Below are 24,845 nucleotides of genomic sequence, written 5' to 3'. Positions count from 1 at the left end.
AAACAGGTATGGAACAAGAACCAAGTTTATTTGTTCATTTCTTGCACTTGAAGTATTCCTCGATGACATCCTTCGCCTGAGACTCTTTGCCATAGTCCTAAAAAATAATTTAAAAAGATTTTAAATTAACATTTACAAACTCTACCAAGTTGTTAGCACTAGTTATATTGAAGCTTTACAAAATTACTTGTCTTATGAAAGTGTTTCCATCATTAAAATTTCTTATAGCCATTTTCAGGGACCTTAAGGACTTCAAGGTCTTTAAGGCTCGTAACATGGCATTCCTATTGCCAGCGTTTTCTCAATTTCTGCAGAAACACATTCAAGTAAGCAGATTAATTGGCTGGCTTAATTACAGCCTATTCTCCTCTACTCAAAGGCAGAAAAGGAGATTTTCAAATGTTGAAAATCACACATTTCTTAGGACATTCCCAACTTTCTGAAAAATCAGAATTCTGCACAGAATTATGCAGCTCCCAACACAACTTTCATCCCAGAAATAAATACTGACTTACCTTAACCACCACACAACTGCAACCAACCACTTTACGGGGTTTTCCCTCTCGGTCAATTTTACAGAGGCCTACCCATTCCCCTAGTTTCTTGTTGTCATCAACCTATTGAGATGAATTAAGAAAAAAAGAAAAAAAAATCACCACATTAGCAAACATTAATGCTACTGACAATAAATCAGACCGAAAAGGTAGCTGTAATCAGATAGGGTGACATGGCAGTTTCCTCATGGCAATTCAGTAGAGGGAGCCAGTTGTCATCATGTACAGCCCCAAGATCACCTAAAAGCACTCTACCTCACCTCTGTTCTATACCAACACCAAAATTAGCAATTAGTTCTGCAGGAATAGAACATTTCTGTTACTAGCTTTACAGTCCAAGAATACAAGTCTACGTGATGTTTTTCACACCACCAGAAAGCAAAATTTACTGATCTTTACAAAATTTACTGATCAGATAAAACCACATTAATTAAGACATAATCCTAACTGGCTCAATTTTCATTCAGCTAAAGCATCTCTTAATTCAGATAAATAGGTAACTTACCTTGATTAGGTTGATTTGGTGTTCAGCACAAAGGGCCTCCACCAACTTGACATACATAGGCTCATCACAGTTGGATGCAAGCACACAAAGATGGGCCTGGCGCCTGAAACGCAAAATCCAGTATAAGCTAAAACTCAGGTCTGAATCTACTACTCTCGGAACTTTTACAAGGGATTTATCTTTGCAATCACTGGCAAAACACAAGCAACACCCCACTGGAGAATACATTGCTTCAGTTTGAGGAACCTGTTAAAGAGCACAGATCCACTCATCGACAAAATCAAGCCTCCAGTAATTCCCCAAAATACTGAATTTATATAGAATTAGTTACCAATTTGTGGGCAAAGCAGTATCATGCTTTCTTGCAAGCCACTTAAAACACGTTTAGAAGCTATCGTGTGAAACACAAACCACCACTATCAAGAGTTGTTACCCAGAAATTAGTATGTGCAGCACTGCCATTGCACAAATAGTGCAGGGGACGCGTCAGGACCTGAAAGATTTCCAACAAGAGCGCTCTTCTCGGTGGATTCAAGTGGCTAGTCTACACCAAAATGAGTTAAATGAACTTAAATTTACTGTCTAACAAATTCTTAAAGTGCACTAAAATTCAGCTTAAATAGTTAACACGTGCAGTTACTTTGCCCATACAGCCAGCCCAAGAACTAAACAGATGTATTTACAAATGCTCCATATTTTTTATTTCTACAGCTACTACTTTCTCATTTGAAAGTCCAGGTGCTTCTGCAACATTAGCTTGAAATTCCCTAGTTTAATATGATGGTTCGATTTTTGTAAACTGCCAAATGAGGGTTCTTATCTGTCCTTTAAACGAAATTAGCCCCACAACGTACAGGTTTGTCAGACTGTTATGTTTCACTCATAAAAAGAGTGAAGGGGTATCCGACAATTTAAGTCATCATTCAAACACTGTAGTTAAAAAAATCAAATACTCATTCCCATTCCAAACAGAAACCCACAAACTTTGTGGGCTACATAGATCTGAGTTCTGATACCTTTTCCTAGGTTTCCTGTAGGACGGATGCCATTCAGAACTTTTGTGCTAACACCATGAACTTCACGCTTTCTTGGTTGCAGTTTTGTTCCGGTTCCAACAACCCACAGTATTGAGACTGATACACGTACTTGTCTAAGGCTTTGGCAGCTTCGCGAATTCCACGTGCTAGGCCATCGTGGATGAGGGCGGTCTTCAGCACCTCTTGTAAAGCAGTATTAACGTCCATTACACCTCCAGCAGCAATGCTGAAATGCAGCAAATCAAGTGAAAACCATCAGTAAATTCCCCACACAACACTTAAGACCCTGGACTCAATAATCATAGGAGATACACCAGGTGCCGTCCGTTAAGGCGCCGCGGCCTACTCTGACCCCGCACCGCCCGCTCACTGTCCACGCCCTCCCCGCACCAGACTCCCACCCTCGGCTCACCCTTCCTCGGCCATGGCGGTGGATTACGAGTGTAGCCGAATCTTGACTGCACTGTAACACAAAAACAAAGAGAAACCAGTTGGCTAAAAGAGCTCAGCCAAGAACCAATCCCCGCCAAAAGCGACAAACGCACCACAACTACGACCCCAACCTCGTTCAACTCACCGCGACCTTCCGCCTCCGCACCACTCGGCGGCGGCAGGGAAAGAGGTCGTACGCGTCCGCATGACGGTATTTAAGGGCTTCCCAGGACCCCTGTGCGCATGTGCACTCCTTTTCATGAAAGAGGTGGCCCTGGTGGTGCCGGGCCTCAAGAATTTCTGTTTCCGGATAGAGGCGGTTCTGAGACAAGAGTATTCCTAGTCTTCTGACTCTGCACTGCTGGTTATTGACACGCGCAACAGGCACCAACGCGGGCAGCCTCACACCACCCTTCCCCGCCGGAGGCGTGGTCTACGGAGGCCCAGAAAGCTCGTTCTACGGAGCGCGAGAGGGGCCAAGCGCGTTTGCGCTGTCTTGTTAGCTCTCTGGCCCTTCATTTCCTCGCTAAGTCAGTTTTAACTTTTGTCACACTACCTTGTAATTTTTTGTCGACCTCACTAATGGGGCCTTCCTGCATGGCACGCTCTCCCTTCGCTTCTAAGTCTCTCTAAATGTCTGCGAATGTGTCGTTTTGTGGGTGATCCACATTTGTTGTGAAACGAAAGCCAGCACGTTTTCAATACTAAGCACATGGTAAATTCCGCTTTACCGGCGATGTGTTAGTAGAGTGGAACCTCAGGTGGTTCGTTACGGTTTCTAAACGTAGTTGGTTCTAAATGAAATTTTTTCTTTCTTTTTTTTTTTAACGCTAAATTGTCCCCTAAATTCGTAATCCCGTGCAAATCGGGATACAATAGGTGCATTAAAAACGCCTACAATGTGCCAGACACAGGAACTGGGTCCGGAATAATAGTGATGAGAACGTGGTCTTTGAGAAATCCGGAATTAATTTGGCCATGCAGGACTGGCGGAGTTAGACGTGGAATCTGAGGACCCTAGGAACTCTTACTACCAGAAGCAGCCTTTTGAATTTTGCATTTACTGGCCATTCTCCTACGCCCATTTCAAAACGCAAATATATGAAATACGGCCGCGTATTCTCAGCACAGTCTCTCTTTTTTTTTTTAACTTCCTCTCCTGACAAGTCTCCAAGCCAGTCAGCAATTAGGCTTTTGGTAAGTGCCGGTACCGTGGATAAAGTGAGACGAGTGCTGTGAGAAAACAGAAATGAGTAACATGAGTGCGGGGCAGAACTAACCAGAACAACAGAGATATACTGGAATTTTAGTAAATTTATATAGATCATTTTTACCTTTTTGAATGCTTACAGATTTTCGTTTTTAAAGTGTTGAGCTGTTTCTATTCGTAATTCATCCTAAAAGGCTGCTCACTTATTTGTCGATTTAATTACCTATTGAACATTTGCTTAAAAAAAAAACTACGGAGTTTATAAGAATGAGATTTATTTCTGCCGCTCTCACAGATTGTAGTAGGATTAAGATTCGAACCAAAGATTAGAATACCTAAACGCCACAGGGAAGGTACAAAGTGGCATGGGGGTTTGAGAGTGGGGATGATGTGGAAAGATAAAGGTGAATTTGAGTCTGTGGCAACATTTGAAATGGGAAAACAACAACAAATGAAAGGGTTCCAAAGAGGGAGCATGAGAGAAAAAGAGAGGGTATTCTAAGAGAAGGAGAGAGTGAGGCAAAGGCACAGATGCCTCCTTTGCTTTCTTGGAAGTTATCACACCACCCTTGTATTTTCAAAAGAGAATGTGGTAGTTTCAGCAATTTCTAATTATCTAAAGTTAATAAAATTTAATGTGCTAAGCATTAGATTTCATATCCGATTTCTCCGTGCCCTCCCAAAACAAATCTTAGAGAGAAGGCAGAGAATTTGGTAAAAACTCAAGAAACATAAAAGGGGATAATAATTTGCAAACAATGTATTTATACAGAGAGAAAACAAGTACCTTTTCGCTTGTGTTGTTGATTTCTGTCTTCTAGGAGCTGGTAGTCTTATGTAGATTCAACTATCATGGGCCTATGCCTTAATATTTCACCTTATGAATACCTTTTCTATCAGTTGTAACCCTCTTTCCTTAGAACCAGACCAATTTTTTTTTTTTTGAAGTTCTAGTATATAGCTGTTTTTAATCCTAGGAATGAACTTAAAGGACACAGTGGTGATTCAAGGATTCTTTAATATAAATTTTCTTAGTTCACTTGCTTAAGGTTACCTCCTCTCAAATTTAGATATTGCCAAAGGTGGAAGACAATACTACAGAGACTAAAGGCCAGAGTCACTCTTATACCAGCAGATTATAATACTTATAAAAAGTACACAAATAAGCATCTGAAATACCCATGAAAGGTAAATTCTAAAGTTTGTTTTAGGAACAAAAAATAATAGTAAGTGATTTTGCTTAGCACTTTCTATGTGCCAACTAATGTGCTAAATTATTATGTTTTCTCCCTTGATTGTCCTTGAGACCCTACATGGTAGTGGTGGTATTAGCCTCCTTTAACAAAGGAAGGAAATAAGCTTAGAGAGTTGCTCAAGCTCACACAGCTAGTAAATGCAGACACTGGTATTTGAGCCCAATGGACTTCAAAAGCTCATGCTTCCAACCCCTCATCCATTTGAATGATTGCCCAAATGTGGATGATCACAGAATTCAATAACTCTTCACATCTGAAATTGGGAACAATGCAACTGGTTCTACTTCATTGTGCTAAAAAGCTGGATAGATGGAGAAAGGGAATATTGCAGTGTTGGGCAGAAAGGGAATATTGCAGTGTTGGGCAGAAAAAGAGAACAGTAGAAATTTGCATTCCTGATCTTAGTAGATATTTTATTAGTTTGCTACAGTTGCCACAACAAAGTATCAAAACCTGGGTGACTTAAACAATAGAAAGTTATTATCTCACAGTTCTGAAGGCCAGTAGTCTGAAATCATGGTGTCTGCATGGCTGGTTCCTTCTAAGGCTGTGAGGGGGAATCTGCTCATTCCTGACTCCTAAATTCTGGAGGTTTGCCAGAAATCTTGGTGTTCCTTGGCTGTGGCAGCATAATTCCATCTTCACATGATATTCTCCCTGTCTTTGTCCAATTTTTTTAAATAGGGATACTAGTTATCTTTTTTTTAAAGATTTTATTTATTAACTTATTTGAGAGAGAGAGAGAGCGAGTGAGAGAGAGCACAATGGGGGAGGGGGGGAGAGGAAGAGGGGAAGCAGACTGCTGGCTGAACAGGGAGGCTGCTGAGGGGATCTGAGATCATGACCAGAGCAGAAGGCAGATGCTTAACCAACTGAGCGCCCCAGGTGCCCCAAGGATACTAGTTACCTTGTATTAAGGGCCCACCCTACTCTGTTATGACCTCATCTTAACTAATTACGTTTAAAACAACCCTCCAAATAGGGTCTTGATATCTGGTGTTGGGGGTTAGGACTTGAACACATGTATTTCAGGGAAACACAATTCACCCTATAACAGATGTTAGAAGAAGAGATATAGGACAGATTAAGTGATAGAAAAGATCTTTGAGTTAAACTACCGCAAACTAACTTGGAAGATCAGAGCTGGGAAGAGAAGCTGGGTCAGGGCCCATTAAAGATTTTATATCTTGGAGTGATGGGGACCAGCTGAGCTGAGTTCAAATTTCAGCTCACTCTGTGGCCTTGGGCAAATTACTTTTCTGAGCCAGCAAAATCCTGGTAATACTATAAAATTTTGTGAAGATTAAATGGGATGGTTGTTTAAAGTGTTTACCACTATGCCTGTGGACGTAGTTATTTATCTTATAGAGAACTTCATATAAAAATATATGGAGGGGCGCCTGGGTGGCTCAGTCATTAAGCATCTGCCTCCGGCTCAGGTCATGATCCCAGGGTCCCCCTTGTTGGGCTCCTTGCTCAGTGGGGAGGCTGCTTCTCCCTCTCCCTCTGCCGCTCCCCCTGCTTGTGCTCTCTCTCTCTCTCTGTCAAATAAATAAATAAAATCTTTAAAAAAAAGAAAGAAAATATATGGAAAGGTTCTTAAGTATTACTTTCTCTTGCCCTAAACCACCCAGCACTTAGTACAGTGACTTGCATATTGGAATAACCAAACTAATGTGTACTGAGTGAACACATCAAATTAAATAAGTTTAAAGAAGCAATTGGGTAGATGGCATACCTAAAAGAAAGCCATGTTGAAAACTATAGATAACTACAGAACTAGAGCGAGATAAATTAACATCTCTTGTGAATTAGTGGGAGGTTTTGGGCATCCCAGAAAACCACATTTAATTTGAAAACTTTTTAAATGTCCCTACTTTGGGGGATAGAAAATAAACCCAATGGGTGGAAATGGGAGCTAAGAAATAGGAGAAAACTCAGGAAATATTATCCTGCTGCAGCTCAGGATCATATAGGCCTAGTCTTGGCTTAGGTAGCATGTGGTTTTAAACATACTACAGAAAATTAGTTGTAGCTGAAGAGAGGTTTAGGCCAAAGAAGATAGAATCCTATTATATCAAGGGAAGAATCAAAGGAGAAAGAAAAGTTAGTAAGAGGGAAGAGAATGAAAAAGAAAATAAGAAACGAGATGAATAAGAATGGAATAAATTAATAAAGACACCTGGTCATAGCTTGTAAAGTTAATATGTAAGGCCTGCAACTGGAAAACCTAGTTTATTAGAGGTGAAATGGTTATAGGAGAGAATGGGGCTAGATGATTAAAAAGCTGAGTATGAAGCCTATGTTAACAGCTTACATATTTTGCAGGTTTGTGTGATTCTCATCTAACTTTTCGTAAGTCTTTTTTTATAAAGATTTTATTTATTTATTTGACACAGAGAGAGAGAGCACAAGCAGGGGGAGCAGAAGGCAGAGGGAGAAGCAGGCTCCCTGCTGAGCAAGGAGCCAGACACAGGGCTCAATCCCAGGACCCTGAGATCATGACCTGAGCCGAAAGCAGCCGCTTAACTGACTGAGCCACCCAGGTGCCCCAAACTTTTCATAGGTCTTACTAAGAATGTTTGCTCTGTCCTTGTTGTTATTGCTACCAGATGCTCCTCAGAGCTCTTTGGGTGCTCTTGCTTCTTGCTACAGCACAGATTCAGAATTAGTGGGAACTAAACATACTGAGGAAGATAATTAGAGATAACGCTTAAGATATGTGAATAAACTAATTATAAACCAGCAACAAGGGTAATTTATAAATGAAAAAGAGTAGTAGCCAATAGAGCAAACCCTAAATTCACATTAAATGTATTCACTTGGGATACAAGGAGGACCTGAGTGTGTAGACCTCCAGATCCCAATGCTGCTTTCTTTAGACTAGATCTGCTGTTATCTGTGTAACATTTCTTTTGAATAATGGGTCCTGATGCTCTAAAATGTGTTCGATGGCTGCAGTTTTTATTAGAGAACCACTGGAATAAAACCAGGACGACTCTTGTCCTTAGAACTAGAGCTACATTAAAGAGAGAAAAAAGTCCTAGTCACCTAACCAGTTCTAACCCCAAACAATGAAGTTAAAGGGCAGACTGATGATTCAAGAATTCTTTATGTCGACTCCTTCCCTCTATCATTTTCTGACTCTGTAGCCTTGGTCAAAATGCTCCTAGTCTCTTCAAGTGCCTCGTCTGCAAAATGTAGTGGGGAATTGAATGAGATGCTCTTAAAGACTCTTGGTTTGGACATTCTATACTATCATTTTGCAACAATAATTTTAACTTCTAGTAAATGCTGAACACTTATGCAGTCTGCTCTATTCATTTTTTGATATCATAAGACTTCAGCACATGACAGTTATAGCTGATGCCAACTCTCCTGTGTATACAAGTTATAGATGATCTCTTTATTTGTAAATGACGGTTGTTGCTTTCTTATATTAGAATAAGACAGCATGTTCATTGTAGAAAATTTGGATAATACTGTATCAATTATAGTTCTTTGCATACATCTGAATGACCTATGGCCAACATTAAAAAAAAAAATGAATCTACCGATAAGCTATTAGATGGCTCAGAGAATTAAAGGGTTTGCTGAGTAATCAAGTTTGAGAAATAGTAGAAACAGGATGGTTCTAGTGATCTTGGTTATAGGAGCTATGGAAAGTCTCGAAAGGCAGTGCTTCTCAAACTGCCTGACTATATGGAGATTTTTCACCCAATCCAGCACATAATAAAATACAACACAACTCCTAGGAGCTTCTGCAAGACTAAACATCTTGCAGATAACAAATGTAAGCTTAAAAAATTTCAAACAATTACCTAAAGACACTGAACAGTAACCAAAAGTAGACAGAACTGGGGGAGGGAGGGTGAGGATGGTGGTCAACACTTGAAAAAAAGAATGGCAGTGGCTAACCTCCCATTTTTATGGCTTTTAGTATAAGGGCAGACCCCAGTCAGTGCCACATGGGGCAACTAATTGTCAAAATTTTGTTTTACTTCTTAGAAAATCAGAGAGCAGAGTTTAGAGCAACCACATCTACTAGAAATGGAGGTTCGGGGAAAATCCCAGAAAGGAGAGGCTCTGAAAAAGGAAAACCACTATTCTATGTATTAACTCTGTCTAACTGGCTGGCTTTTAAACTACACGTATGTGGGGCAGATTCTTAGCAATGTAGCCAAGGTGAAACAAATGCACAGCAATTTCAGCTGCTTCCTACTGGGGAAACATATAAAGTCTAAGTCAAGGCAAGTTAAATCTTGATAACATTTTTTTAAAAATCAATATTATTTGAAAGAAAACAACAGAATTCAGAGTCCGTGCCATGTATTACTCATGGTGCCCTTGATATGATATAAAATTATTACATATACTAAGAAACAGGAAAACATGACTCTTACACAAGAGAAAAGGCAATGTGGAAACTGAATCCAAAATAATCAAAATGTTAAAATTAGCAGAATTTTAAAGCACCTATTAAAATGTGCTCAAGAATGTAAAAAAACTAATTCTCATAATGAATGGACAAATAGGAAAAAGCATAAACTATAAAAGAAGATCAAATAGAAATCTGAGAATTAAAAAATAAAATGTGAGAAATTTATTGGAAGGGCTAGCAGTAGGCTGAAGATGACAAAAGAAGGACTCAGTGAATTTTAAACAGTCTGAAATTATCCAGTGTGAAGAACAGAGAGAAAAACTATTGAACTGAAAAAAAGTGAATAGAGCTGCAATGATCTGTGGGACAAAATCAAAAAAATCTAACATATGTATAATTAAATGCATATTTCTAACATTTTTGCAATTGGAGTGCCAAAAGAAGACAAAGAATGAGATAGGGAAAAAATATTTGAAGAAGTCATGTCCAAATCTTCCAAAATTTCATGAAACACATACATTTACAGTGCACCCCAAGAAGTATAAATACAAATAGAGAAGGAGGAGTTAAGATGATGGAGGAGTAGGAGGACCTTATGCTTGCCTCTTCCCTTGAACATAGCTAGATAATTCTCAAATCATTCTGGACACCCAGGAAATCAATCTGAGGACAGAGAGAACTACCTGCACAACTAGAGGGAGAAAAGAGGCCACACCATGGAAGGTAGGAGGGGCTGTGATGTGATTAAGGGGAGAAAAGAATTGTGGATGTTATGGAGAGGAGGGAGCCCTGATCACAGAGAGGAGAGAGAGAGAGAGCAGCATGTGGGGGATTGCATAAGAAAAGCACTTGACCAAAACCACTGACTGAGAAAATGAGAAGGGCTAATTATAGCAAGTTTTTACAAGCAGCGTAGCTGAAAGTCTGGTTTTATTTATTTTTTTTTTTTTAAGATTTTATTTATTTATCTGACAGAGAGAGACACAGCGAGAGAGGGAACACAAGCAGGGGGTGTGAAGAGGGAGAAGCAGGCCTCCCGCAGAACAGGGAGCCCGATGCAGGGCTCAATCCCAGGACCCTGGGATCCTGACCTGAGCCGAAGGCAGATGCTTAATGACCGAGCTACCCAGGTGCCCCGAAAGTCTGGTTTTAGAAGTCTGCATCATCACCAGGGTAAAGCCTGGTGGGCACAGCAATGCTCCTGTGAAGGAGATGGAGGACAGAGATCAGAGAGTGGAAGCATCCTCTGAGGATCCCCTGGGTCCTCCTGGGAGAGACAGTTCCCCTTCTTGAAGTACATTTGGGAGAGGTGGCCCTGCCTCTCAGGGAACAAAAGAGTGGGAGGGCTCCACTGAACTGCCACATTCATTAGCATACAAGAAGAGGCGCCTGAGGGTAACTAACCTGGATGCCAGCTTTTTGCTGTGCTTTAGCATAAACTCCAAGCCCTTGTGCAGTCCTGCGACTGCTATTCTGGGACAAACCACAGTGGGGCAAGACCATCCGCCAGAGGACCAGCGCGGGTCCACACCATGCTCAGTCCCTAAATGAAGGAGAGATAAAGAGTTTCCCAGACACACAAAAACTAAAGGAGTTTGTGACCACAAAACCAGCCCTGCAAGAAATATTAAAGGGGACTGTGAGTGGGAAAGAAAGACCAAAAGCAACAAAGACTAGAAAGGAGTAGAGAAAATCTCCAGAAACAATGAATTTACAGGTAATACAATGGTGCTAAATTCATATCTATCAATAATCACTATGAATGTAAATGGACTAAATTCTCCAGGCAAAAGACATAGGGTATCAGAATGGATTAAACACACACACACACACATACACACAAAATCAAGACCCATCTATATGCTGCCTGTAAGAGACTCATTTTAGACCTAAAGACACCTGCAGATTGAAAGTGAGGGGATAGGGAAACATCTATCATGCTAATGGGTGTGAAAAGAAAGCTAGAATAACCATACTTATATCAGACAAACTAGATTTTAAACCAAAGACTATAACAAGAGATGAAGAAGGGCACTATATCATAATAAAGGGGTCAATCCAACAAGAAGATCTAACAATTGTAAATATTTATGCCCCAATTTGGGAGCATCCAAATATATAAATTAATTAATAACAAACATAAGGGAACTCATTGGTAATAATACAATAATAGTAGGGGATTTTAACACCCCTTATAGCAATGGACAGATCATCTAAGCAAAAAACCAACAAGGAAACAATTGCTTTGATTGACACACTGAACCAGATGGACTTAACAGACACATTTAGAACATTTCATCCTAAAGCAACAGAATACACATTCTTTTTGAGTGCATAAGGAGCATTCTCCAGAATAGATCACATACTGGCTCACAAATCAGGCCTCAACAACTACAAAAAGACTGAGATCATACAAAGCATATTTTCACACCACATGCTATGAAACTTGAAGTCAACCACAAGAGAAAATTTGGGAACCCACTAATACATGGAGATTAAAGAACATCCTACTAAAGAATGAATGGGTTAACCAGGAAATTAAAGAAGAAATAAAGAAATACATGGAAGCAAATGAAAACGAAAACATAAAAGTCCAAAACCTCTGGGATGCAGCAAAGCAGTCTTAAGAGGGAAGTATATAGCAATACAGGCCTACCTCAAAAAGCAAGAAAAGTCTCAAATATACAACCTAACCTTACACCTAAAGGAGCAAGTAAAAGAACAGCAAATAAAGCCTAAAGCCAGCAGAGGAAGGGAAATAATAAAAATTAGAGCAAAAATAAATGATATAGAAACAAACAAACAAAAAAAAAAACAGTAGAACAGATCAATGAAACTAAGAGCTGGTTCTCTAAAAGAATTAATAAAATTGATAACCCCCTACCCAGATTTATCAAAAAGAAAAGAGAAAGGACCCAAATAAATAAAATCACAAATGAAAGAGATCACAACCAACACCACAGGAATATGAACAATTATAATAAGAGTATATTATGAAAAATTATATGTCAACGAACTGGGCAATCTGGAAGAAATGGACAAATTCCTAGAAACCTACAAACTATCAAAACTGAAACAGGAAGAAATAGAAAATTTGAACAGACCTATAACCAAAGAAATTGGATCAGTAATCAAATATCTCCCAACAAAAAAAGTCCAGGGCCAGATGGCTTCCCAGAGGAATTCTACCAGACATTTAAAGAAGAATTAATACTTATTCTTCTCAAACTGTTCCAAAAAATAGAAATGGAAGGAAAACTTCCAAACTCATTCTATGAGGCCAGCATTACCTTGATTCCAAAACCACACAAGGATCCCACTAAAATGAATTATAGGCCAATATCCCTGATGAACATGGATGCAAAAAAAAAAAAAAAAATCCTCAACAAGATACTAGCAAATCAAATCCAACAGTACATTAAAAGAATTATTCATTATGATCAAGCGGGATTTATTCCTGGGCTGCGGGGCTGGTTCAATATTTGCAAATGAATCAATGTGATACACCACATTAATAAAAGAAAGGATAAGACATATGATCCTCTGAATAGATGCAGGAAAAGCAATTGATAAAATACAGCATCCATTCTTGATAAAAACACTCAACAAAGTAGAGACATATATGTGGGGCATATATGAAAGACCCACAGCTAATATTATCCTCAATGGGGAAAAACTGAGAGCTTTTCCTCAACAGTCAAGAACAAGACAGACATGTTCTCTCTCACCATTGTTATTTAACATAGTACTGGAAGTCCTAATCTCAGCAATCAGACAACAAAAAGAAATAAACAACATCCATATCAAGAAAGAAGAAGTCAAACTTTCACTATTTGCAGATGACATGATAGTCTATGTAGAAAACCCAAAAGACGCTACCAAAAAATTACTAGAATTGATACACAAATTTAGCAAAGTTGCAGGATATAAAACCAATGCACAGAAATCTGTTGCATTTCTATACACCAATAATGAAGCAGCAGAAAGAGAAATCAAGGAATTGATCTCATTTACAATTACCCCCAAAACCATAAGATACCTAGGAATAAGCCTAACCAAATTAGTAAAAGTTCTGTACTCTGAAAACTATAGAACACTTATGAAAGAAATTGAAGAAGACACAAAGAAATGGAAGAACATTCCATGCTCATGGATTAGAAGAACAAATATTGTTAAAATGTCCATACTATCCAAAGTGATCTATACATTTAATGCAATCCCTATCAAAATATCACCAGCATTTTTTCAAACAACTAGAATAAACAATCCTAATATTTGTATGGAACCACAAAAGCCAAAGCAATCTTGAAAAAGAAAAGCAAAGCTGGAGGCATCACAATCCTGGACTTCAAACTATAATACAAAGCTGTAGTCATCAAAACAGTATGATACTGGTGCAAAAATAGACACATAGATCAGTGTAATAGAATAGAAAACCCAGAAATGGACTCACAACTATATGGTCAACTAATCTTTGACAAACCAAAAAAGAATATCCAATGGAAAAAAGACAGTGTCTTCAACAAATAGTTTTGGGAAAACTGGACAGCTACATGCAGAAGAGTGAAACTAGACCACTTTCTTACATCACACACAAATATAAACTCAAAATGGATAAAAGACCTAAATGTGAGATAGGAAACCATCAAAATCCCAAAGAAGAACACAGCTAGCAACCTCTTTGACCTTGGCAGCAGCAACTTCTTGCTAGACATGTCTCCGGAGGCAAGGGAAACAAAAGCAAAAGTGAACTATTGGGACTTCATCAAGATAAAAAGCTTCTGCACAGTGAAGAAAACAATCAACAAAACTAAAAAACAACCTATGGAATAGGAGAAGATATTTGCAAATGACATATCTGATAAAGAGGTAGTATCCAAAATCTATAAAGAACTTACCAAACTCAACACCCAAAAAACAAAGAATCCAGTTAAGAAATGGGCAGAAGACATGAACAGACATTTTTCCAAAGAAGACATCCAGATGGCTAACAGACACATGAAAAGATGCTCAACATCACTCATCATCAGGGAAATGCAAATCAAAACCATGATGAGATTACCACCTCACACCTGTCAGGATGGCTAAAATTAACAACACAGGAAACAACAGATGTTGGTGAGGATGTGGAGAAAGGGGAACCCTCTCACACTGTTGGTGGGAATGCAAACTGGTACAGCCACTCTGGAAAAGGGTATGGAGCTTCCTCAAAAAGCTAAAAATAGAACTACCCTACCAACCCAGCAATTGCACTACTAGGTATTTACCCAAAGGATACAAAAATACTGATTCGAAGGGGCACACACACTCTGATGTTTATAGCAGCATTATCAACAATAGCCAAACTATGGAAAGAGCCCAAAGGTCCACTAACTTATGAATGGATAAAGAAGGTGTGTGTGGGTGTGTGTGTGTGTATACACACACACACACAGAATGGAATATTTTTTCTTATTAAAGATTTTTATTTTATTCATTTGACAGAGAGACAGTGAGAGAGGGAACACAAGCAGGGGGAGTGGTAGAAGGAGAAGCAGGCCTCCCGCCAAGCAGGGAGCCCAATGCGGGGCTCGATCCCAGGACCCTGGGATCATGACCTGAGCCAAAGACAGATGCTTAACGACTGAGCCACCCAGGCACCCCACACAGAATGGAATATTAGCCATAAAAAGAATGAAATCTTGCCATTTGCAGTGATGTGGATGGAGCTAGAGGGTATTATACTAAGAGAAATAAGTCAGTCAGAGAAAGACAAATAACATGATTTCACTCATATGTGCAATTTAAGAAACAAAACAGATGAACATAGGGGAAGGGAAAAAAAGAGGGAAGCAAACCATAAAAGACTCTTCACTAGAGAGAACAAACTGAGAGTTGATGGAGGGGAGGTGGGCAGGGATGGGCTAAATGGGTGATGCGTATTAAGGAGGGCACTTGTAATGAGCACTGGGTATAACATGTAAGTGATGAATCACTAAATTCTACTACTGAAACCAGTATTACACTGTATGTTAACTAACTAGAATTTAAATAAAAATTTGAAAAAAACTACACACATACCTAGACAGATATAAGTGAATTATTGAAACTCAAAGAAAACAAGAAAATTCCAAAAAGCAGCCAGGACATAACATTCAAAATTATACTGATTTGTCTTGAATTATAGCGACCAAAAACAGTAGAACCATGTCCTGAAGAGGCTGAAAGATAACAACTCTCTCCCCATATTTCTATATCCAATAAAAAGATCCTCCAAGAATGAACTTCTCTGAGGAAGTAGCATTTAAACAAAATATTCCACTTTAAAAAAAAGAAATGTTTCCATAGTTTCCATATGTGTCCATATGTCTATGATGAGTATATAAAACTTCAATGAATGGTTACTTGTGGTAGGCTAATAATGGCTCCCAAAGATATGTTCACATCCCAATCTCTGGAACTTGTCACCTTATTTGAAAGAAGGGTCCATGCAGATTAAGTTAAAGATCTTGAGAAGAGGTGATCATTTGGGGACTTTGGCTCAGTGAAATTGGTGTTGAACTTCTGGCCTTCAAGTCTGTTGTTTTAAGGCACCAAGTTTGTGGAAATTTGTTACAGCAATCCCAGAAAACTAATATGATAATATATTCCCCTGTCACATTGATCATGTGAAGGGAAGATAGGAGGTAGCAGATAGAAGTGGAAAGGAAGTTAGGAATATGAATATATACCACAATACACTTTATATAAATGAAAAATAGTTGGGTGCAAAATAAGAGTATACATTTTATGAAGATATATACAAACAAAAAGATTTGTATTAAACATGCAAGAATGGGGTGTCTGGCTGGCTCATTGGGTAGAGCATGCAACTCTTAATCTTGGGGTTGTAAGTTTGAGCTCCACATTGGGTGTAGAGATTACTTAAAAATAAAATTTAAAAAACATGCAGGAATGATTGCTGATGCAGGGGATGAAAATGGGGATAGAGAGAAATAAATGACAATAGAAATGAAAAATTCAGCTGAAGGACTGGAAGATAAAGTAGGGGGAAATTCCTATAAGATGGACCAAGAACAGTAAGAGATGAAAAGTAGAAGAGAAAAAGAATAATAGGAGGGCCACTCTAGAGGACCCAATATCTGCATAAGGAGCAGTCCAGAAAGAACAAAAAAGGAAATGTAATCATCAAAGAAATAATTCAAAAAAATTTCCCCTTTATGGTTTGATGTTAGATTGGAGAGGGACTGTAGAGTACATTGTGATTGGAGAAGCTAGTGGGGGTTAGAAAGTAAGATTCTGGAAAGCCACTTGAAAGAAGCTGGGCTACAGCTAATCCTTCTATTTTGAATGGCTCTAAAGACTCTTCTTACCTACCCAAGGAATTTCTGCATAAACTTCAAGACCCAAGGTAACATCTCTTCCTCAGGAAGCCATTCTGGCCTCACTTAGCCAAAGTAAGTAGTTCTTCCAATATGTTTCTATTACAGAACTCACTGCATCACAATAAATTATTAACATAGGTGTCTGTTTTACCTGCTAGGTGGAGGTATGCTACTTGAGGCTGGATGGAGGCTCATTCATCTCTAAATTCACAATGACTGAAACAAGGTGGTAACTCAATAGTCTTTTAAATTTTGTGTTGGCCCCAAATCAAGAATTTCCCAGGCCTCAAACGTTAACTGTTCCCAAATAGTAAATAAGGCTGAAGATAAGTGAAGCCTCTGTGTGTGTGTGTGTGTGTGTGTGTGCGCGCGCGCACGCGCAAGTTGTGATTGTGACAGTAAGGTGGTAGCCTATCTTTTCTCTGCCTATGTCAGCTTCCTTTCTTACCTTTGGTGGAAATACATTTTACTCATTTTAGGCTAGGAGGAATGTAGGTAGTTCTCCGCCCACCCCACCCCATACAGAATGAAAAGTACAGCTTATCCAAGGGCGTGAAGTATGGTAGTACCCTGTGTCTTTAAAAAAAAAAAAAAGGCGCTCTTCCACCCCCCCCCCCCCCGCCCTGCCCCCGCCCCCGCCCCGCCTCCCGGAGCGCCTAGGTGTCCTCCCACGCTGCGGGCAGCTCCAGGGCCACCGCTGCCCGAGGGGACTCGACAATGCCAGGGTCAGGCTGAGCACGCGCCGCCAGCTCGTGGCTCCTGCGAGGTCGAGTCCGAGGGCGCCCGCGGGCTTGGACCCCGGAGCCGCGGCGCCAGACTCCGCGCACCGCGCATCGCGCGCATGGACGCGCGGGGGGACCAGGAGGGCCCACGCCTCCGCGGAGGTAACCGAGAGCGGCGCGGACGGACACCCCTTGGTGGCGTGGGTTCTGTCCCCTTTATCGACGATTGAATTAGTTTTAGCTTGGTTGGTTTGGGAGAGGTTCGAAAAGGCTGGGGCCTGGCGGGGGGCTTCGGGTTAGAGTTTCTCTCTCTCCGGAGCGGGTTAAAGTTCAGGGCCGGGGTGAGCGAAGTCTCTGAAGACTTTTCTCCTCTGTAGCGCTGCTTTTATAAATACCGTGTGTTTGGGAACGCATTCAAATAAGATGCCATTAGACAAAGGTGAACATTACATTTCGAGCACCTACTGTTGCTCCCTCCTTTAACTTTCAGTTCCCTTCCTCATCTATTCCAGAAGTTTTACAGAGATTCTTGAGACTTCCTCATCTTGCACAGATTATTTTTTTCCTGGACTGCAATAGCAACCTCTGAAAAGTAGAGCAAACCAAGTAGTTTTCTTACTTGAATTTCTTTTTCTCCAAGCCGTTGAATTTAAAAATGATAAATTTGCTGAATATTTGAAACTGAGTAATTGACCTGTTGCCTTTAAATTAAATGAACACTTAGCCCTGAAAATAAGTATTGAAAGAGTCAATGCAAAAGGCCAGTTATTATGTAACATATGTGTGGATTTGTGGGACTTGTCTTTCCAGCAGCATTCCATTGTAAGTATTCATTCGCCAATTAAATGCTTTAGCTTGTTTCTCCTGCTTACACTTAACTTCAATACTACCCTAGAATGCTTAATGAACAGCTAACTTGACGTGCTTAGAACATTTTGAGTCCATGTAGCATATATATGAAGTTAGTAACTGGAGAAATTACATTATACTTTAGAGAGCAGTACCCTTTGGAGATCTCCTTGTTGCCTCCTCCTTCTTGAAGGAATTTATTAAGGTGGAAGAAATAGTGAAGGCAAGACAGATCAGATGGTTTGATAAATTCTGTCCTGAAAATGATATGTTTTCAATTACATTTGGTCAAATGTGCTATATTCAAAATAGCTCTTAGCTCTGCAAATATTATCTTCAGCGTGCACAAAAGCGGCAAACTTTGATCAGTAATCCCAATTATATGCCTGTAATTGTAGCATGTTTGCATTTAAGGTGATGACCCTCCAGGAAATGCAAGAGAGACACCCAGACAGCTTTCAAGAGAACAGCTCTTTGTACTGATATCAGCAGCTTCCATTAACTTGGGTTCTATGATGTGCTATTCTATCCTTGGACCCTTTTTCCCCAAGGAGGTGAGACATTTTTATATTTTTATGAATTTTAATTTTTTAAGAAGCACTTTGAATTATTTCATTTTATGGTGTGTAAAATGTAAAAATCTGCATTTAGTAAAGATGATGCATATAACTTTAGTAAACAGTAAGACTTCTGATGGATTATTTGATACCAGAGAAAAAAATCCAGTCAGAAAGAAAATCCTCTTGGGAGATAACTCACCTAAATATAATTGATCTTCTGAGGATTACTTTGCTTACCATGTAGTTTGATCAATCTTTGTTTGGTTTCTGCAACTGAAACAAAGGGGGTGCTCTGAGTAATCGAGATTTTAGCATTATTGCAAAAGGTCTATGCTAAGACCGGAAGTTTGTCTCCTGGAGTTTTTAGCTTATTAAGATTTTGGAATTAGAAAGACATGGTCCCACTAAATCCCCCTTTTTCGACTTGAATTTCTTATGGGATCTAGTAGTGATGGTTTGTGCCAAGGAGGAATTCAGATTAATATTTGCTAGTTCCTTCCAATCATTGCCTTTTATGTGGCTTTATAGGTCATGACACAGACTCAAAGGGAATTTTTTTTTTTAAGGTTTTATTTATTCATTTGAGAGAGAGAGTAGGGCAGAGGGAGAAACAGCCTTCCCGCTGAAGGCAGACGCTTAACCAACTGAGCCACCTTGGTGCCCTGACACAGACTCGAAGGGAATTAACTCCTCGAAAATCCACCTGAAATCTGGAGGTGGGTGGGATGTAGCCTGAAAGGACTGGTACTGGCTTTGCACTCTTTGCCAAAGCCTCAGCTCTTACTGCACTCTCAGTCCTCTCACTGCCTTGATAACATGGAGTCCTTCATTCTGTGCGTTACCAAGGAGGATGGAAATGGCTTTTCTGCTGAAGGAACAATGTGACTCTGTACCCATACAGTGCTTTTTAGTTTTCCGTGTGCTTTCCCACATGTTTATCCCATTTGGTCTCTGCAGCTACTCCATAACGGATAGGCAGAATAGTAAGAATCCGATCATGTTGCCAACGAAGACAAGACTCAGGAGTTCAGTGACCGGCCTAATTTACTTCTCTTTACTGAATGGGAGTGGGAGGGTTAATGGCCTCCCGCTCTAGGGTATGCAGGCATTGGATGTGTTAGGGCAGAAAAGAGATCAGGAAAATGTCCCTCTCTTGTCAATCCATTGGGAGTGAAAAAAACGTAAGTTGCAGAGTATTTGGACACCCTTTACCAAAAGGCTATTCAAATTGTTAGGAGACTCTAGAGAAAGGAATGGTTAATTTTGTCCTGTGTGAGGGTAGTGAGGGAAGGAGAGAGAGAGGGAAACAAAGGGGTAGTACTCAAAGGGACTTCATGGGATAGATCCAAGGTGAGTCTTGAGAAATGTAGTTCTCAAGGTGAACAACAGAGGCGAAGGTGTTGTAGGAAAGAAATAGGTTGAGATAGTCATGGGATTACCAAAGTAAATAGCATGTTCTTGGGGAAAGCAGACAACTTGATGTGGCTTGGGCCTGGGCTGGAGGGAGGTCCAAGTGGAGGCAGCAGATCAGTGGAGGCAGGGGGAGCTGGAAGGCAAGGGTCCTTCCCTGCATGCCAAAGATGTCAGCGAGAAGTCATCCGGGATGTTTGAACAAGACAGAGTAGCCTGATCAATTTTGGGTTTCAGGAAATAAAATGATGGGTAGAGCCTCTGGAATTAAGAGAAGAACTAGAGTAACTGGAACAAGTTAGCAGAGCATTTCCTGGCTTAGTTGGAACTCAGAGCAACTAATATTAGCTTCCTCTTAGTGGAATACAAAGGAAAACCAGAGTACAGATGTGTGGTTTTTTATTTTTTTAATTTATTTTTTTAAAGATTTTATTTATTTATTTATTTGATGGAGAGAGAGAGCAGAGTGAGAGAGAGATAGCACGAGGTGAGGGAGGGGCAGAGGGAGAGGGAGAAGCAGGCTCCCCGCTGAACAGGGAGCCTGAGGTGGGGCTCGATCCCAGGACCCTGAGATCATGACCTGAGCTGAAGGCAGACGCTTAACCGACTGAGCCACCCAGGAGCCCTGATTTTTTATTATTTTGTTAATAATTTTTCCAATCTTTTTAAAAAAAGTTGACATAGAGTTGACGTACATTGTTATATTAGTTTCATGTCTACAACATAGCAATTAGACAGTTCTATACATTATGCAGTGCTCACCACAATGAATGTAGTTTCCATGTGTCACCATTCAAAGTTACTGAAGTATTGATATTCCCTATGCTGTACTTTTAAGTTTTTGATTTAGTTTTTTTGTTTACAGGAGGGAAGGCTGAAGGAAAGAAGACAGAGGCAGGGAGAGAGCATTCTAACTTTAAAAGATCTAGATACAAAGAGTGGGCTCTTCCTTTTCATTTCTTATTAAAATAAAGCCTAGTGGTTGCCAAATGCCCTGGGAAAACTTACCTTTCCTCCTGCATGTATCCTTCCTATTAGCTAGAGCTAATTAGACAAAGGAGAAACAGGGCCCTTAAATTCTTGTGCAAGATTCCTATTTCTACTCATCCTTTTTCTGGCACCCTCCTTCTTTGTCACAGGACAACATGTGAACTAGAAATTGCTTTTAATAGCTATTTGTGCTTTTCTAATGTGAAGCAGCCTCCACATTCCAAAAGTGATATTTAGCTGCTGCCATGGAATGTAGTTCCGGGATATCTGAAGTCACCATCCCAGCTCCACAGCGAATGTGGGAACCTGCTCAAGATGGAAACTATCATGGCTGCCATGACCGTGTAATTTTTGCACGTCTGCCTCCTCATCTATAAAATGGGGCCAGCTAAAAATTCATACCTTATTTAACAGTTGTTAGAAAGCATGTAAAACAGCACTTAATAGAGATCCTGGCTCATAGTGAGAGTCCAATAAATGTTAGTTGCAAAGCCATTGTATAAATAATGCCAGACTCTAGGATTAAATACTTATCAGATCGACTAAGCAAAGGACATGCATGGATAATGGGACTTGACCAGTGAATGTTCTTTCCATATCTTTATTGACTCCTTTGATGATACCTTCCTGTTGAAGTGCCCACTGAGTTTGCTAGCACTGCCATAACGAAGTACCACAAACTGGGTTGCTTAAACAACAAATTCATTGTCTAACAGTTCTGGATGCTGGAAGTCTGGGACCAAGGTGTTGGCAAGGTTGGTTCCTTCTGAGGACTGTAAGGGAGGGGTCTGTTCAGGCCTCTCTCCTTGGCTTATTGATCGCCGAGTTCTCATCCCATCTGTCTACTTTTGGTTTTATTGCCTGAGCTTTTGGTGTCAAATCCAAGAAATCATTGCCAAGACCAACGTCAAGAAGCACCCCCCTTTGAGGAGTTTGACAGTTTCAGGTCTTATATTTAAGTCATTTTGAGTTCATTTTGTGAGTGGGTGTAAGACAGGGGTCCGATTCATTCTTTTTTTTTGTGGACGTCTAGTTTCCCCAGTGCCATTTGTTGAAGAGACTATCCTTTCTTCCTTGTGTCCTTGAAACCCTTGTAGAAGATCAGTTGACCATATGTGTGTGGGTTTAATTCTAGGCTCTCTAATCTGTTCCATATGTTTGTCTTTATGCCAGTACCATGCTGTTTTAATTACTTCAGCTTTGTTATTAATTAATTAATTAATAGAGTGTGCATGCATGTGTGAAAGTGGGGGCAGGGGGCGGGGCAGAGGGAGAGGGAGAGGGAGAGAGAGAATCTTGAGCAGACTCTATGGCCAGCACGGAGCCCCACTGCGGGGCTTGATCTCATGACCCTGAGATCATGACCTGAGCTAAAATCAAGAGTCAGATGCTTACCCGACTGAGCCACTCAGGCACCCCTGTAATTTATTTTTGAAATCATGAAATACGTTGCCTCCAGCTTTGTTTTTCTTTCTCAAGGTTATAAAGTCAACAATTCCTTATGGGTATGGTGAGAGAACAGTTTTCATGTCAGAGACTAGGTTTTACTCTAGTTTCCCTTCCTTCCCCATCCTGCTTATTTTAAAATGATAATCTTTGGGGCGCCTGGGTGGCTCAGTTGTTAGGCGTCTGCCTTCGTCTCGGGTCATGATCCCAGGGTCCTGGGATCGAGTCCCGTGTCGGGCTCCCTGCTCGGCAGGAAGCCTGCTTCTCCCTCTCCCACTCCCCCTGCTTGTGCTCCTGCTCTCGCTCTCTCTCTCTCTGTCAAATAAATAAATAAAAATCTTAAAATGATAATCTTTGAAATTGCTATGCAGATAAAGGTTACAAGAAAACAATGCTCTGATCTAATAGCTCCATCTTTCCACATGCATGAGAATTTGTCTTTCAAACTTTGTTTCCTTTTCTGTTTCTTTAAAGGCTAAAAAGAAAGGAGTCAGCAATACAGTTACGGGTATGATCTTTGGATGTTACGCTTTGTTTGACTTGCTGGCATCTTTGGTATTCGGAAAATATGTAAGTATTAAAGTTCATATGAACATTTTAATTTTTATATATTGTGTAATGAGTTATTCTAATTTGTAAGTCTAGAATTTCCATTGATACAGAAATAGCCACCATTATATTTTATGAATTATGGTGTTGATGGTTCCATTCTTAGGGTTGATTGATTTTTTTTTTTAAAGTTTTTATTTGAATTCCAGTTAGTTAACATCAGTGTAATATTAGTTTCAGGTGCACAATATAGTGATTCAACACTTCCATGAAACACCTGGTGCTCATCACAAGTGCCCTCCTTAATCCCCATCACCTATTCCCCCCATCCCCCCCACCTCCCTTCTGGTAACCCATCAGTTTGTGCTCTATAGTTAAGAATCTGTTTCTTGGTTTGGGTCTCTGTGTCTTTCTTCTCCTTTGCTCGTTTGTTTTGTTTCTTAAATTCCACAAATGAATGAGATCATATGGTATTGGTCTTTCTCTGACTGACTTATTTCATTTACCATAATGGGTTGATTGATTTTTCACTTATTCCATGTTTGCAAGCAATGTATGTTGTCATTCCACTAAAGAATTATTATAATCTTATATTAATTGTATATGTATATTTCCTAAACCTTATATTTTCTGATGCAGTGGATTTGTTTATGTGGATGTGGACTTGTAACAGTCATCAATTTACCACTCTTCTCTGACATTTATTATAGCTTGTACAAATTGGAGCAAAATTTATGTTTGTAGCAGGAATGTTTGTCTCAGGAGGAGTTACAATTCTCTTTGGGTAAGTCATGTTCTGATATGTTTGGGAGCTTGAACAGATTTCATCATTTATCTTCAGTTTAAAATGTTAATGGATTCTTTAAATCAGTCAGTACCATTGATTGCCTGTTGAGGGCCCAGCATGTAGCTATTGGTGAAGGGAACTGGGTGTTTAGAGGATAGGGCAAATGAAGGAAAGGGTCTTCTAAGGACTTACCGTTAAGTGGCTTCTGAATCTGTTCATCAGGACTCCTACTAGTGTGAGTGACAGAAACTTAACTCACTTTTCTGAGTCACGGATATATTGTGGCTCAAGCGCAACCTGCATTAAAGAATCAGCTGAAGCACCTCAGGAGACAGATGTTAAAATAACGTCATCGGAAATCTTTCTCAAGCTCCTGGTTTTGCTTTCCTCTTCTTGTGTTCTTGGACAGGCTGTCCCCTTGTGGTAGCAAGAGTTCCCCAGCAGCTCCCATAGGAAGAATTCCCCAGCAGCTTCCCACTTTTCCTGAGCTTCCAGTAGATTCACAGAACGGAGCCATTGGCCTGATCTTTGTTGGTGACCCATCCCTGCAACACGGGCAGTGGGGGGGAGGGGGGTGCTCTGATTGGCCGGGTTTGAGTCATGTGCTCCCTTCGGAATGGTTCCCCCCAGTGCTGTTTCCCCCAGAAAAGGGAAAATAAGTGCCAGAGGCAAAATAGCTGTAGAAGTTCTTAAGCATAGAGTCCTTGCACCAACAACAAAGTGGCAAATCATATGGAAGAGCCTGCACAACTTCTTGGGGAACATAGAGGAATGGAAAGAGTATGGTAAGATT

At 40.1% G+C, this 24,845-nt stretch overlaps 2 protein-coding genes and 3 non-coding genes across 11 annotated transcripts in view; 1 reads left to right on the top strand and 4 right to left on the bottom strand.

The window, feature by feature from the left end:
* Positions 1–7: 7 nt before the first annotated feature.
* On the bottom strand, positions 8–2,819 carry RPS12 (ribosomal protein S12). Its single transcript, XM_045865569.3, has 6 exons — positions 2,674–2,819; positions 2,509–2,559; positions 2,206–2,322; positions 1,060–1,162; positions 516–617; positions 8–97 (listed from the first exon to the last, which is right to left on the bottom strand). The coding sequence occupies exons 2-6, from the start codon at positions 2,520–2,522 to the stop codon at positions 35–37; spliced, it is 399 nt and encodes a 132-aa protein (XP_045721525.1). The 5' UTR covers positions 2,523–2,559; positions 2,674–2,819; the 3' UTR covers positions 8–34.
* Positions 221–350, bottom strand: LOC123838087 (small nucleolar RNA SNORA33). The gene has a single exon (XR_006789421.1). It is a non-coding gene; the product is annotated as a small nucleolar RNA SNORA33 (small nucleolar RNA).
* On the bottom strand, positions 707–783 carry LOC123838090 (small nucleolar RNA SNORD100). Its single transcript, XR_006789425.1, has one exon. It is a non-coding gene; the product is annotated as a small nucleolar RNA SNORD100 (small nucleolar RNA).
* LOC123838075 (small nucleolar RNA SNORD101) lies at positions 1,916–1,988 on the bottom strand. Its single transcript, XR_006789409.1, has one exon. It is a non-coding gene; the product is annotated as a small nucleolar RNA SNORD101 (small nucleolar RNA).
* Positions 2,820–3,047: 228 nt separating the features above from the next.
* SLC18B1 (solute carrier family 18 member B1) overlaps positions 3,048–24,845 on the top strand; it is a 39,806-nt gene continuing 18,008 nt past the window's right edge. The window contains exons 1-6 of one of the 7 annotated variants that reach the window (XM_045865566.3): positions 3,048–3,725; positions 16,737–16,811; positions 16,898–16,965; positions 18,725–18,864; positions 23,191–23,286; positions 23,976–24,049. In XM_045865566.3, the coding sequence (XP_045721522.1) occupies positions 18,823–18,864; positions 23,191–23,286; positions 23,976–24,049 (212 nt within the window). In that variant the 5' untranslated portion in view covers positions 3,048–3,725; positions 16,737–16,811; positions 16,898–16,965; positions 18,725–18,822. Of the gene's footprint in view, positions 3,726–15,346; positions 16,812–16,897; positions 16,966–17,392; positions 17,624–18,724; positions 18,865–23,190; positions 23,287–23,975; positions 24,050–24,845 lie in introns of those variants that run through there. The other 6 variants (XM_045865567.3, XM_045865565.3, XM_064598116.1 and 3 more) reach the window with 6 other exon arrangements.

The sequence above is a fragment of the Mirounga angustirostris genome, unplaced genomic scaffold (genome assembly GCF_029215605.1).
Source record: "Mirounga angustirostris isolate CCGP_5_RB_7025 unplaced genomic scaffold, mMirAng1.0.hap1 SCAF_8, whole genome shotgun sequence".
Taxonomy (NCBI): domain Eukaryota; kingdom Metazoa; phylum Chordata; class Mammalia; order Carnivora; family Phocidae; genus Mirounga; species Mirounga angustirostris.
Note: the sequence above shows the minus strand (reverse complement) of the source record. Positions and strands in the feature narration are given on the sequence as shown.